The sequence below is a fragment of the Corvus cornix genome, chromosome 1 (assembly GCF_000738735.6).
Source record: "Corvus cornix cornix isolate S_Up_H32 chromosome 1, ASM73873v5, whole genome shotgun sequence".
Taxonomy (NCBI): domain Eukaryota; kingdom Metazoa; phylum Chordata; class Aves; order Passeriformes; family Corvidae; genus Corvus; species Corvus cornix.
Window position 1 is genome coordinate 104,107,956 of NC_046332.1, and position 14,833 is coordinate 104,122,788.

The 14,833-nt window shown below is 41.2% G+C and overlaps 1 protein-coding gene across 1 annotated transcript in view; it reads left to right on the plus strand.

The window, feature by feature from the left end:
* Positions 1–8,862: 8,862 nt before the first annotated feature.
* PHEX (phosphate regulating endopeptidase homolog X-linked) overlaps positions 8,863–14,833 on the plus strand; it is a 97,106-nt gene continuing 91,135 nt past the window's right edge. The window contains exons 1-2 of the mRNA XM_010394496.4: positions 8,863–9,566; positions 13,735–13,803. Coding sequence (XP_010392798.1) covers positions 9,455–9,566; positions 13,735–13,803 — 181 coding nt within the window. The 5' untranslated portion in view covers positions 8,863–9,454. The remainder of the gene's footprint in view (positions 9,567–13,734; positions 13,804–14,833) is intronic.

A 14,833-nucleotide genomic window follows, 5' to 3' on the forward strand; every position in this document is an offset into this window, starting at 1 on the left:
GGGTGTGTTGTTTTTCAGTTATTTGTTGCCATTCATACCTTCAAAACTTCTAAATAAAATTTCATTTATGTCAGCAGTTTGGCTCTCCCAGTTGATTTTGGTTACATGGGCTGATTTTGTTCTCTTCTGAGGTTAGATTAAAAATACGATAATGCTACTCAAGTTTTAGGTACATTTTCTCACAAGGAATTTCTTTTAAAGAATGTGGGGACGGCACCCATTTTGTGCAACAAGGGCTTCCTAGCTCTTGATAATCTTTGAAATGTGAGGCCCTTTATTTAATTTAATTTTTACTACAAGCAAAATCGGCAATGTGGTTTTAGATACCTTTGCAGAAGGAGTGCTGTTATATGCTATCACAAAGGTAAGCTCCTGCTCAGTGATTTACAGGGGCAGGGTACCTATGTGGGCCACTGAGGTAGCTGGTGTGGGGTCTGTAGCTCAGGCCCAGGAAACCGTAACCGGTCTGGAGAGATGGTCCCGCGAGGAACCGTCTTCCCAGAGCCCATGGAGTTTTCCCTCAGCTGCCAGAGTGCCTTTGCAGAGAGGCTATCAGCTCTTTAGTGATTGTCAGCTCGTGATTTCAGCTCTTGCTCTGCGAGGCAATCTCCAGGCCAGACCAGGAGGAGAGAGACGAGAGGCCCGTACAGCAGTTTTGCATGAGGCAGCTTTATTAGCCCACACCCTGTGAAGGGAGGCCAGGGACGAGCTCTCTCTCCTCACCTTATAGGGGTACAGGGGTGGGTGTGAGAGGGTAAAAGCAAATGGGTTACAAAGGATCTGCATAGGGTCTCCAAGAGGATCATGGGTCTGTGTCCCCTCTCGCCATAACTGAAAGGTGGCTGCCTTTTCCAGGGGGATTCTGCTGGGAGGTCATGCAATCTCCTTATCTCAGCAGGCCTCCCTCCAGGGCAGAGGCTGGGCATACCCTACAGGCCATGGTGATTTCCTTCATCCAGTAGACATGCTTTTCTGTACTGAACATGTATTACTTGGGAGAAGAGAATGAGATGGTCCAGGTCTGGATCATGCTTGTGACCTGGCTTTCCCAGCACCTGCTTGGCTGTCTGGTGGCAGTGAGTGAATAATTTTTCCAGTGAGCAGCAGAAATTTGGCCATTCTTGAGCATTTAATTGTGAGCAAATGATAGTCAGATGTATCTTAACTTCAAACACACTAAAATACATTTTATGTCATGCTGATCAAAATATATTTGAATAGCTTTAAATATTTTATAGTGCATCCAGATTCATGCAACAGTGGATGATTTTCATTCAGTATTTTATTCAACTTAAAACTGTGTTTTATAGTTGCTTTTATGTCCAGATACAGGGAAGAAAAATATGTCGTTAAAAGAAAAGCAGCAAGCCTTAAATGTTTTTATGAAATGAATACCTATTAAGTACATGTCTTCCAAAGGCAAAGGGTGCAATGCCCCAAGAAAATGTAGTCATGGCGTCACACTATGAAAGCCTGGTCAGGAGTGAGAGTTTATCTGGTTGACTCAGAGTGAAATGAGCTGCATTTGTATCATTCCTGGTAACATTTTCTGGTGCTCTGAAAAGTGTGAGTAGTGACTGCAAAGGGAATGAATTAATTTCAGCAATGGTCAGCACCTTGGTGAAAATCAGGAACACGGCACTGCATTTTTTCAGGCTGCTTTTCCAGGGAAAGTCTTGGAACCAGAGAAAGTTAGGAAAGGCCTGTGTAAGAGGAGCAGGTCTTAGCCTTTAGGAAGTGTAACAAAGACCTGTGAGGAAATGGAGGTCTTTCACTTAAATGGAGGTCTTTCACTTGATAACCTGGGCATTGTGACTGCATCCTGGCTAGCTACAGCACAGCCTGGATCCTGATCTCTCTGATGCCCTTGGCACACGGAAATTCTCATCAAGGTCTTACCAGTGTTCTTCTATCGCCAGCTGCCCTGAACATGCTGAGGGCTGTACCCAGTTGCGGAGTCAAGTCAGGTTTGGGAAGGCAGTAGGAAATTCTCTCATGTGTTGTAGTCCAGATGTAGTCTGACTGCTAGTGCTTTCTCTCTAGTTTGGGGAGGTGGTATATGCCTCTTCAGGCTCTTATTTTCTCTCATTAATTGCTGCTTCAAAAGCCATGATACTCCTAGGTTTTTTAAGAAACTTACTGCCAGCCTGCAGACTTTTGCTGAGGTAAAGCAGGTGCTGTAAGTTTTGGCCAATTTTATTTCTGTTGGTAGTCCAAATTGCAAGGCACCTTTCACATCTATCACTTTTTTTATTAAAAGCACAATCTTCATGAAAGTTTACTTGATTGTTGTAAAGTTGGATAGTGAATGTCCCATTTCAGTCAACCAGTTCAACCAAGGAAGAGGCTGATCATGTTTGCAGTAATTTCAAAGAACTAGCAATAGAAATAGCATTAAATTATTAGAGACCTATAAATTTATCAGTGTCTTTTAGTAGACTAAGATTCTATCATTTTCTTGGGAAGTGCATATTGAAGAAGCTAAAGGAACTTTTTCAGAAGAATGTGATCCTTTCTGCAAGTTATAGAAAAGGATTTAGCTTTGGTCAGCATAATTTTCCTTCCCTGTAAGCAAGCTTGGTCATGACTATTTTTGTCGTTGTTATTAACTTTGCTAACAGTATTGCTAATTTCTTCGCATGGTTATTTAAATATCTAAGAGTAGCTAGTTAGAGTCATACTGAGGCCCTTTCATCAGTCTCCCTAATCAAGCTACTTGTTCTTAGCTTAGGGAAAATTTTTGGGGAGCAATACCACATAACGGTCCAGCTTTTGATCTCTAACAAGTAGTTCCGGTATGTTTGACAGTACAGAAATCCTTATTCTGTTCTCTAGCCTTGTGTTAATAGTAAAGAAGACAACAAAGCTTTATTTGAAATAGAGATGTTGGAAACTTCAGGGAAGGGCTGTCAGAGACGTAGCAATTTGACTTGTAAAGATAATTACCTAACTGTTTGATTTTTGAGGATTTCTGCAACTTCAGGAAAGCAAATGTTTGGTCTCGATGATCCTGTCCCATGGGGCCTCATGCTGTGGTTTCAACCTGATCTGACTCTGGTCTCCCCTTTCCAGAGACCTTGCTGACTAAATACATTTAAACTCTCCTGAGGTACTGCTGTTCATCATTATTAGATATGTACGTAGTTACAGGAGTTGCACCAAGATGAGGACAAGAACAGAGAGTATCTGAAAATACCTCCACTGAATTAATACACACAAAATCTCATGTTGTTAAGGGGCGTTTTATTTAGGGCATCATATTTGATGTGTGATTTTTCTGGCTTTTAGCATTGTGCAAAGTCAATTTTAATCTCATTTTGAGATGAGGAAGAAGAAAAAGAACTCAGTGGAATAAAATGTTTTGAAATAAAACTACCTTCAGGAAGACCCTGAGCCGGTTGTAACAGCACCCTGGAAGAGTAGGATTCACTTTTTCAGGTTTATGGGTGGGGGTTTTTTGTTGTTGTTTATTTTTGGGTTTTTTGCCCAGCTGTTTTCTTCTGAAAACGGGTTATGCAGTTGTGCTTTCCTGTCTCTGTGCCCCTTCTCTCCCACCCAGCCTTGCTAAGTAATGCTTGTCAGCCAACTTCAGTCAAATTTGATAGAGGGAATTTGGGTTTGAAGATACTAATTCTGCCAAGTTTTTGCCTAGGTGAAAAGGTATCTTGTTTCTGCTACAAGCTCTGGTTAGGTGCATTTGTTGTGCAGAGGAATGTGATGCAACAGCCCCTGTGCAAGAAGAGCTTTCACCAGAGCTCATGCCTGATGGGACTGCTAAGCTCTATTGCCTTGGGGTTAAAACACTTGGAGGAGCTTTTGCTCCACTTTTTCTGATTTCCTACAAAAGTTAGAACAAGCGAGCGAGTAGATAGGAGTGACAGAGTGCCTGTTTCCTGTTCAGTGGCACCTCTATGGAGTGATTGCTCTGCTCCTGGCTGCAGCTGTCTCCGAGCTCTGCTGCTGCCAAAGACAGATTTGTGCTGCTGGAGATCCAAGTGGGAGAGCAGGCAGGAGCCATTGCTTTTGCAGAGGCAGTCGTGCTTCTCTGAGAGATAGGAGGTCACAGTGGAGGGATCTCTTTGGCAGAAGCTGAAAGCAGTCACGTGCAAGGCAGTGGCTCTCCTCCTCTTTTAATTTAAAATGCCAGTGAATGCATGCCTCATTGCACACCTGAAAATTCATCCATAGGACACAAACTCCTTGGTAACCAAGCTTCTTGCTTCCACTCATATAAATAGGCTTTGACAGCTGTGAGCGAACATTTGGACAAAGCAAAATAAGTGGGTAAAGCTCTGGTGGAATGATGCAATATTTTAAGGAAACAACAGACATTTATTTGTGTTCTGTCTACCTCCCTGCATCTACAGCTGTGGCCATTGGAAAAGTGACATTTCCCAGCCATGTCTTTTTCAGTGTCTTTACAGCCTATGTACATAGTTTGAGTATATGAAAAAACCAAAAATTTGCTCTGAGTTATGCCAGGGTATCTTGTATGTTTCTTAATCCCCAACTGAGATGCCTTTCTACAGCCCATGTCAGCATACACCCTTGTTTAATCTCTATAGTGGGATGACAGATGGGAAGGATGCCCATGTGATGGCTCTGTGTAAACACACTCTGATTGTAGTGCGAATGTGGTCTTTAGGAGAAGTAGTGTTTGCTTTAGCTAGAATTTAATGTGCTTCTTGAAGAAAAATTGCCGGAAGACCTAAAGCAGTTCGTTCTGCTTGAGAACATATGCATTGCTTCATTACAGTGCTTTTTCAAAAGCAGCAAATAAAAAGCTTGCAAACTTGAGTGGCTTAACTTTAATCATCCCAGATGTTGAGTTTCATAGTCAGTTGCTGTTTGGGTTAGATATAAAGACCTTTTGGTCAGAGAATGCAATGTTTCCTGCAGCAGGAAAAAGTTTTTCTTGGAGTAATGAGAATAGCTTAGTCTACTTGGAATTGAAAAAGAAAATTGATTTGGGGTATTAGATACTGGAGAACAAAGTTTTCTGCTTTTCAGGGTGTTCTCACAGCTGCAGTTATAGTTAGTGGAAAAGCTTGCCACCAGCAGTGTTTGGAGCCCTGCAAATCCTGTTGGCTCAGTATTGACTCCTAATTAATGACCCACTTCTCACAGATGGGCTGAGGCCTTCTGTAATGTGGCTGTACCAGTGGAAAACAATGGAGTCATTTGTTTCCAGCTGTATCTGTACCATGAATAAAGGACATGAAGTAATGCCAGAGTGTGGTTTCTGTTTGCTGCAGCACAGAAATTTGGCAGTTTTTGTATCCAAGGGAGTGTAATTTATAAAATTCAGAGATCTGATCAAGCTGTCTTCAAATGCAACATGTTGGGCTTTTCTCGAGCATGCTTTGTGTACGTAAAGCCCAGTTCTGGCTACAACAGCTGCATAGTTTGAAAAAAACAGTTCAAGGCCCAGGGTGGAACCCTTGAAATGGAATGGAATACAGCCTTTACTCTGACCCACACTAATTAATCTCTTTCAATGAAGCCAACATTACGCCTCTACTTCTATGAGGAAGCCACTCAAGCTGTATCTGGTTTCCCTGCTTCCATCAGTGTGATGGTGGCTGTGTTTTCCTTTTACCATGAGCTAGAAATGCTCAATAGTACATCACCAAAGTTGTGGTGCTGTGATTGTGGACTGCTTCTGCTAAGCTGTGCATCAGGCACTTCCCAGATAGTGCAAGTCTTTAATGTGCACCATGAGGTCAGTGTCCTCTGAGACAATGTCTGTAACTCGTGTTGGTGTAACCTAATATGTTTTACACGTGTTATATTGGGTTTTACATCTAGAACTGAACTGGGATTTTTTTCTTTTTGTATAAAAAGTATCAGTGATTGTTTTAATATGTTCTGAAGTTATCTAAATGCCAGAAAGATTAAATATTTTACAGTACTCAGGCTCATTGCAAGCAGGTTCTTTAAGCAAGCTTGGTCAGCTTGGGCTGACTGTGTGCTGACCTCAGGCTGTTTTGTTATTCCATACATTCAGCAACACCTATGCAACTGTTTTTGACTGTTCCAGTGAAAACTGGGCAATATGTGTGATTTTGTTTATCAATCGAGTAATCAAACCTCAAGAAATGGGAACTTCCTTGAGACAAGCTGTATGAGGAGAAGCTGACATGGTCCTATTGATTTTAGTTAGCTCTGATCCAGTGCTCTTCTCTGACATAATGGGTGGAAGAGAGAATTGTCTCTGCTTGTGGAAGAGCAGAATAAAACGTGTGTGTGTTTGTGGGTGTACATTCACATGCATACACACACACACACTTATATTCACAGACAGACCTTTTCTAGAAGCTGGGACACTTGCTGTGCTTCAGTCCAGAGCATGTTCCAGAAGGTTTGCCAGCTCTGGCATATGACCATGGATGGAATTGTTTCTGCATTGTCCTGGCTTTGTTGTAAGTGCCAGAGTGATCCCATTGTTTGAGTGGGATCTTGGTCAGATGGAATTCTGAGAGAATGAAATGTGGTTTGGAGCATGTAGCATTTAGTTATTGCTTTTTTGCCCCCTATGTCTGTTCAATGTTCTATGAATGTTTAGCAGAGTCTTTGCACAGCCTCGCTAAGTGCCTTATTTGTCTGCAATGGCCAGAGGTGCTGTTAGCAGTTCCAGCAGGGTGTGGCCATGTATCCTGTACCTGCCAAGGAACTGCTGGACTCAGGATGAGCAAGGCAACCAAGTCCTAGAATGGTCATCAAAAACATGCATTAAATTCCTCAGGCTTCTGTCATAGATCATCATTATCAGGAACTTACATGTGCTCCATGCACCTTTTCAAACTGCTGGAAATGGACCTTTGCAGCTGTTGCCTACAGCTGTTTATGGTTTAGCCTTAATTTCATAGTTCTGTGCATGCTGAAGAAACCAAGATGGGTTATTGACTACAGCCAGGCTCTTCAGTCAAAGGGAAGGATACTTCATACTATGCCACAGTGTAAATAAGCCCACAAACCCAAACATGGAAAAGTAATTCTGTTGCTGACAGCTCATTCGTGATTTTTCTTGCTACAAGGATTATGTGCTGCTTGGAGCTGACTCTCCAGAGGACTGCTGTAGTTGGAGCTTGCTGGATTTGGTTGGGGTAGCTCCATGTTCCCATAGTCCTCACCTTCTGGTGTTTGGGAGAAGGGAGTGAATTGTCCAGCCTCTCCCTGCTCCTTCCCTATCTCTCCTTTCCCTCTTCCCCTGATGCAGATTTCCAAAGAGAAATAACTGGTTGCTGCTTTGTCTGTTGAAAGCTGCTCTTGGTTTCTTCCTTGATGTTGTCCTAGAAAGAGATAGATGAAAGCAAAATCCTGCTAGTGACACACTGATAGAGCATGATGATAGTGCCATACATAGTAGTAGTTCTCAAGGGGGCAGAACTTAAAATTTAGAAATTATGGGGCAATTGACTAAGCATATGGTAATTCAGCATTGGTCGAGGGGATATAAAGCTGATAGTATGAATAGGTCTAATAGCTCAGCATTTGTAATGTCGGGGTTCAGTAGGAAAACCATCAGGTAACCAACAGCAAATACTTGTCAAAAGGTCCTGGTAAGGTTTACTCAGCTTTGGGATCATGGACACAGTGGATTAAGTGTTGAGATCATGCTGTGTCCATGCCTTTTCTGTTCCAGTACCCTGCCCTTTTGGCAGCCCCTTTGAGATCATAGTGACTTCTGATATGAAGACTCAATTGCACCAACATCACATAAATACCTTCTCAAACCTGTGCTGGTAACAGTCTTGGGCTGAGTATTGCTTATAACCAGAGATCTGCTCACACCCATGGAGTCATTCATGCATGAGCAGGAGTTTTTGTACTGGGAGGTGTGTGGTCCTCCTGGTTCTGTGGCATAATTTCCCTCCCCTGCCTCAGCTGATGGATGTCAAAATCATGGGTTATATGTGGGACAAATAAGCAGGTGAAAAGGAGCAAATGCTTTTTTCCTGTTCTGCACCAAGCAGAGATGAGAGTGTCCTCTTGGAGTTTCCTGGTGAAGAGGGACAGGAATAAGAACTGAGGGCACTTTGTTTGCAAGACCCCAGTGACACTGTAGAGGGGGTTGAGGAGTGAGGATTTCAGAACCTTCAAACTCTAAGTCTTCCTCTAGATAGATGGGCTTTCCCTTTATGTCCATGTGACATCCAGGATAACTTGGCTGGAGGTGTTCACATGGAAAAAGCATTCAGTCTCCAAACTGATAACTGCCATCACACACGTTTTGTGACATATGTATGTCTTTCTTGTCTCTACTTGTGCAGCTTTTTATGAGTGTGGTTGGGGGCTGAGATAAGTCCCCATAAAAGTAAGTAACTCAGGCACCTAAACTGTTGTTGAGAGCATGAGCATGGTGCTGCCACTCCCTGCATCCTTTTGTTTTGTATGAGAGTCCAGCTCTGGAGAAAGCAAGGGCTCCTCAGAGGGTGGAATGTCACACTCAGCTCAGAGAATTCACCTTGAAATGACTAATTTTGTTACTTAACAAATGGGGAAAGTTTGGTACATGGAGAGGAGACTATCAAGTCTACTCCACTGAGAAATCCATCTAAATAAGACTTTTTTTTAAATTCCCCACTGTCTTAAAGTGCCAAATAGATACTTTTCCACTAAGCTTATAGGAGTACTTGACTTGGAAGAATAGGATCATCTCTTAAAATGTATTTTGTATCAGCAAGGACTGAAATATCTTGCCTGGAAAAAAGCAGACCTAGCTTTTAGAGGAGGACTATTCTGTAGGTTGTGCTGATTATTGCTTTGTGCTGCTTGACTGTGATTTTTGGCACACAGTGTCACATACCAAATTCCCAAAATAAAATGCTACATGATAGTCTGAGAGTTCTTAGGAAGCTTTAAAAAGGGATTTGTCTGCTGAGTGGGTACCTCTTCTGGTGAAGCCAAATGATGCAGCAGCAATGGTTTAAAAGGAGAAAACTTTAGTCAGCAGATAATTAGTCTTTTTAAATAAGTGCAAGGAGGAAAAAAGAAAACCTTCCATCAGACTTGTGTTTGTAGAAGTTGTCAGCAATCCTGCTTTGATTGGAAAGGGTTTGCAGCTCTTTGAATAGTTAAAACATCTGTTCAGCGACATTGTGAAATGCTCGTGTTCAGAACCCCTGATAAGGGGGACTGCTGAGTGATTGGCTCATAGAGGCTCTACAGGCAGCAAGGGCTGCAGGATCTGTGGCCACCGCTTGCCTTTCCTCCTCCTGGGCAGAGGAAAACGTAGGAGACAGCTACTATTTTACATGTGATTTTGCTTTGAGAGGGAGAGAGCAGGAAGTGCCTAGGAAATGGTTCATGACAGAAACCTGGAGTTTTAAATAGGAGAGAGGAGGAGGAGGAGAGCTCATGGGCACAGTTTGTGAACAGTTGAAACACTGACACGACAGCAGCAGGGGAAAACCATACTTCTGCGAGAGCAAGCACGTCCCAAGCTATCCCGATGGAAGGAGAGACAGTCCCCGAGGCCAGGGGAGCAGCCAGCAAAGCCACTCGGATCGCCCTCGGTGTCTTTGTGAGTGGCACTGTTGTTCTTGGCACCGCGCTTTTCTTGGGTAAGTGAAAGCGTTGACACTAACCTGAGCACAACCCTCCCCAGCCTGTCTGCTGGGTGCCGCTGTTTGTGCTTCACGACATCTTTTGGTGAAAACCTCAGTCTCTTTTCTTTCCCCCCATTTTATATTTATCCTGAAAGGGATATGTGTCAGTAAAGGAGTTCTTGTTGCGGGAATGCTAGAGCTGGGAGATGCAATATGATCTCATGTAACTTTTTGAATGCTGAATTTAAATTTGGATAGTCAGTTGAATGTGTTCTGACCAGAACTGGGTTCTTTCACAGGATGGAGAGAAACAGGTGAGATTATGCTGATTACAGATTCACAGGTTGTGACCGATGTGGAGTAATATTCTCTGTTCCCTGAAAATGAATCTGTGTAGTGCACGCATTTTATGGAATCTTTTGGGTTTTCCTTCATTTGGTTTTCATTTAGGGCTTGACTAAAATTCCTGTAGAAACGTCAATAGTGCATATGCATGCACATTTTTTAGATCTTTTTGTTCTTCTATGATGAATTGCAAAGTTGCCTTTGCAAAAGACATAAAGAGTGCATTTAGGATGAAATTGAAGTATTTTGATCAGGTATATAAGCTGTAACTAGATCCAACAGAGAAGGAATTTTGTTTTTCTTCTCCCACATTTGAAATTACCTGTAGATTGGTTTTGTTAGACTATCAGTTGAAAGCATATGCCTACACTTCTGAAATGATGTGTAGAAGTATAAATATGCCTGGAAACTCCAAGTAAAGAGGAAGATGTGTTGTATCCTGTAAGAACTTTGCAGAGCTGGATCCTCTTTTGGAATAACTCAGCCCAACTTTTCATTTCTTTCGACCAACGCAGATTTCTCTAGATTGGTGGAAACCTTGCCTCTAAGCATATCTTTGCTTTCCTCCAATCCTTTATGGTCTTGTGATCTTGTTTGAAAGGTCTGCTTTGTTTATAGTCACAACTAAGAAAACAATGTCAGGTTTTCTATAGAATATTTAAAGCACCAGGCTCACTCTTGGTTAGACTTTTTCTGCTCTAGAGCAAATTCTGCAACATTTGCAGGCAAATAACTTCTGTGTTAGTGATCCCATTCAAGTCAACAAAACTTTTTATAACCATGAGCAAGTTTGAATCTTCAGATTTCTAGATGGAAAAAAAAAAAGTTTTTCACTTAAATAAAGCAGTATAAACACCAGGGAGTAATAATGGAGAGACCTTATTTCTTTGTGCCTGCACTAGATTTGTTTATTTGTTTGTTTATTGCTTAGAGCAATAAAAGCAATAGACATTTACCACCACAGCTTCTCAGAGACAGAACTGCTTTATCCATAGGCCAGGTGTAAAAATTCAAGCAAATATATTAATTCTTGCAGATACTTTTCCAAGTGTGCCTGTGGCATGTTCTGTAGCCAGGGACTCAGTGTCAAAATTTTCACTCGCATAACTGCTAAGAAAATAAAAATGCTGGCCTTGGGTCAACCAAAATGCTTTTAGGATTTGTTTGAAAATTGTCTGAAATTTTCAACCTAAAGAACAAAGGAAAAAGAAGTTAAATTGTTTTGGTTTAACATTTTTTCAACTAGATGTTTCCATGTTTCATTGTGATATTGTTTTGTTTTTAAGTTTGAGCTTAACTACTTTTTAGTTTTATTAAACTGTAGAAATGGACATTATTATTTCTGTCCATGTGAAACATTTCAGGCACCTCAAGATGTTCTTTTTTTATTCAGTTTTCATTTACTCTGCAAAACTTGCTGTTTCTGGTACACCTGAAATCAATTTTCCAGCCTGAGGAGAGAAATGCAGCTTTCTCCTGCTTTCTTCTTCTCCTAGTTCCTACAAAGTCTAATGAGGATGTGGGAGAATCGGGTATTGTTATTTACTGTTCCTTGCTCCTGCTGGCTGTGACCACACTGTGACTCCAGTGGGGAGCTACCAGGGCAGTGGCTCAGCATTACTGGAGTCCTGCCTGTGATGCTCTGGTAGGAGTGGGGGCTGTGACAGGGCAGGAGCCACCTCCTCCTTGGAGGAAGCCCATTGCTGTCCAGTTCCCTTGGGTGAGAAGTCAGGCAGCTTTGAATCTCTATTTGAGAGCCTCCCCTCCTGATTTGGTAGTCCTTTTGGGCTTCTTACATCACAGGAATGTTCACATTACTTGCATCTCTACATTTGTATGCTTTTTCCCTTATAGATTTATTTTTTTAAGACTTAATTGTGGTGTGTATTTGCTTAATAATCTGGAAACAGGCTTATAAAGGAACAAGTAGGACACTGAGGGTTATAAGCATGACTAAGTAATAATGTAATGATTAGTTCTCTTAACAATAAAAAGGCAAGAGAACAAAACTATGCAAAGTTTTTTTTCCTGTCAAAATTAGCTGTTACTTAAAAGGGAAATGTTACTGCCAAAGATTTTTTTTAAAAATTTGTTCTAATGATAAAGTTGTACGTTTCCCAGTGAAATGGGATTTTGCTTTTGTTTATAAGTATCAAAAACACAAGGGCTACTTCAGATTAAGAATGAAATTATGTCTGGGCTTTTCCCTCCTGTCTCTGCTTTATTAAGAAAAAAAGTCCAGCAAGCATTCAAGATCTGGATGGATTCTAAAAGGCTAAATTCTAATCAGGGAAGAAGGTGAGTTGGGAGGGGTGCAACACTTAATTAAAAGGAACATTATCCATTATTTGTAGTTCCTATTTGTAGTGGCTCAAAATCATATTCTGGAGATCTCCACTTCTCTACATTATACTGTTCTTCAATATTTCAATTACAACCTTTGTATACTTCAAAATCTTATGTATTTCTTGGCTAATTTGCAAAGGTGGTTGAGGTGTTGTGTTTCACTGAGCCAATGCAAGCTTTGGAAAAGCTGTCCAGAAATAGTTTCACATTCCCATTTTCTGAGAACCTTTGATTGAAATCCAGCTGCTTCTGTCATTAATTGTCATTAAAACTGGGAGGTTGGAAGAGATGAAACAGCTTTATATTCAATTCTAGTTTAGGACTTCGTATAAAAAAAATTTTCCGGGGCTCTTGAACAATCTTCTATCACTCTTGAACAATATATAACTATAGCAGAAATTGCTTTATAACTATCAGCACAGTTAAAGCTATGGTACCATAATATATTCCATCATTGGGTTTTTTTGTTCAGTGTTATTTGCTTTTTTTATTTTTTGCTATGGACTGTTTTAAGATAATGGATATAATGAGACATTTTTTATGCCTACTGAACACATCTAGTGAGTCCTATTTCACCTACCCCTTGGGATTCTCCCTCCCTAGTCCCAAGTATCAATTATCTGCATATTTGCTGCCTGAGAGCAGTGTCTGACATTAGCAATTCCTGTGCTTAAATTTCAGTGGCAGTTGTAATACACATTTTTAAAAGCTGAGCAAAATTAACTGACAATTTCATAGTTCTTCTCAGCAAGGTTTTTGGAAGCAAATGCAATTACAATACTTTTGGGAGACAGTTCAGACAGAAACTGGGTTGTGCCTTATAAAGCACAGCTATCCTTGTGCCCATTACAATCTGCTTTATTCCAGGCTGGAATAAGGAGACCCTGGAAGCGTCCTGTTGGTGCTGGGTTGTGCTGGGCAGTGCAGTGCTGCTGCAGAGCAGTGTGAGCCTCACAGCTCAGGGGAGCTGTGGAAACCCTGCAGAGGGTGGGGAGACTGCTCTGTGTTGCATTTCCAACCATGGTCTAGTGTAAGGTCCCTGCCCATGGCAGAGCACTGGAATTGGAGGATCTTTAAGGTCCCTTCTGACCCAAGCCATTCTATTCTCCTGTGTTTCCAAGCTCTGGAGGATGCTAACAGTGCTGAATTGTTTGCATTGTGGTGGTGTTCACTGTCAGTGAGTAGGGCTGAAGTGATGCTACTCCAGGCACTGTGCAGAGACAGCCCTTGCTTTGTGCTGCCTGTGAGCAAAGAGGGGGGAAGGAGAAAGCGGGATCAGGAGGGGAAAATTATTTGTACAAGCTGCAGTATTTATTTAATATACATTCTAAATATTTACTTAATGTACATTCTAAGTGCTCTAAATCAGTGCAGTCAGAGAGGCACTGGGACCAGAGGCTGCACTGATATTGGAATGATCAAGAACACAACATTTGGCTGCAGTTGTCAAAATTCATTGCAAATTATCTCATTATGGTTTTCCATTTTGCAGTTAGCCAAGGTCTTATAAAGTTTCATCCGAAGCAACAGTACTGTTTGACTGCAGAATGCATTGAAGCTGGTAAGCAGCAATTTTATCCTCTCAAACATATCATGATTATAGTATGTTAATGAGATATTTATACCCTTTAATTTTTTCCCATTATACATTTTACTCTGAAAGCTTAATTAATGAGGGAGAAAGAACAACAACTCCAAACTTTTTAAAAAGTCACTGTTCAAGTTGCTTCTGTTTTGTTTATTTTGTACAATTAAAATTCATGTTTTAATTTGGTCTAGCTAGTCTAACTAGGTTGACTCAAAGTTTCCCATAGGAGTTATTTTTCTTTTTTTTTAAATATGAAAAAAAATGTTGAGTGACTGGACCTTCAGGTATATTTTGTTGCTTCCTTTCCAGTAATCAGACAACTAGCAAGTGAATTGTTCAGCACAGAGATGCTTTTGTACCAGATCTGGCACAGACTTTATATGGTTTTAAGTTGAAAGAGGGTAGATTCAGACTAGTTACATAGAAGAAAATTTTTATGGTGAGGGTGGTAAAACACTGGCATAGGTCACCCAGAGAAGTTGTGGATGCCCCATTCTGGAGGTGTTCAAGGTCAGGCTGGATGGGACTCTGAGCAACCTGGTCTAGTTGAAGATGTCCCTGATTATTGCAGAACATTGGACTAGGTGACCTCTAAGGAGTCCTTCCAACCCAAACTATTCTATGATTTTATCATTAGGTACTCAAAGCTACTGGCTCTTGGGCTTGTCAGGCTGATGTCTTTCTTACTGCCTCTCTTTCACCTGCAATAGTAACTGGTAGGGAAGCAGTCACGAAATGGAGCTGAAAATACTACAGTTATCTTTTCCAATGAATGGTAGATCAGAATTTGATTTGTTTTCTTATGCAGTATTCAGCTAGAGGTAAGCAGTTCATAGTTACTGAAGTGTTAATCACAATCTACTTAATATGTATTGCTACTAAATTCCTCAGGCAATTCTATGATGGCAACAATGGAGAGCCTGTCTTCAGGTGTCTCGCTCTAGCAGTTCATGTGCATGTACTGCTAAGTTCAGCCATCATTGCTGTATGGCACTCAAGAAGA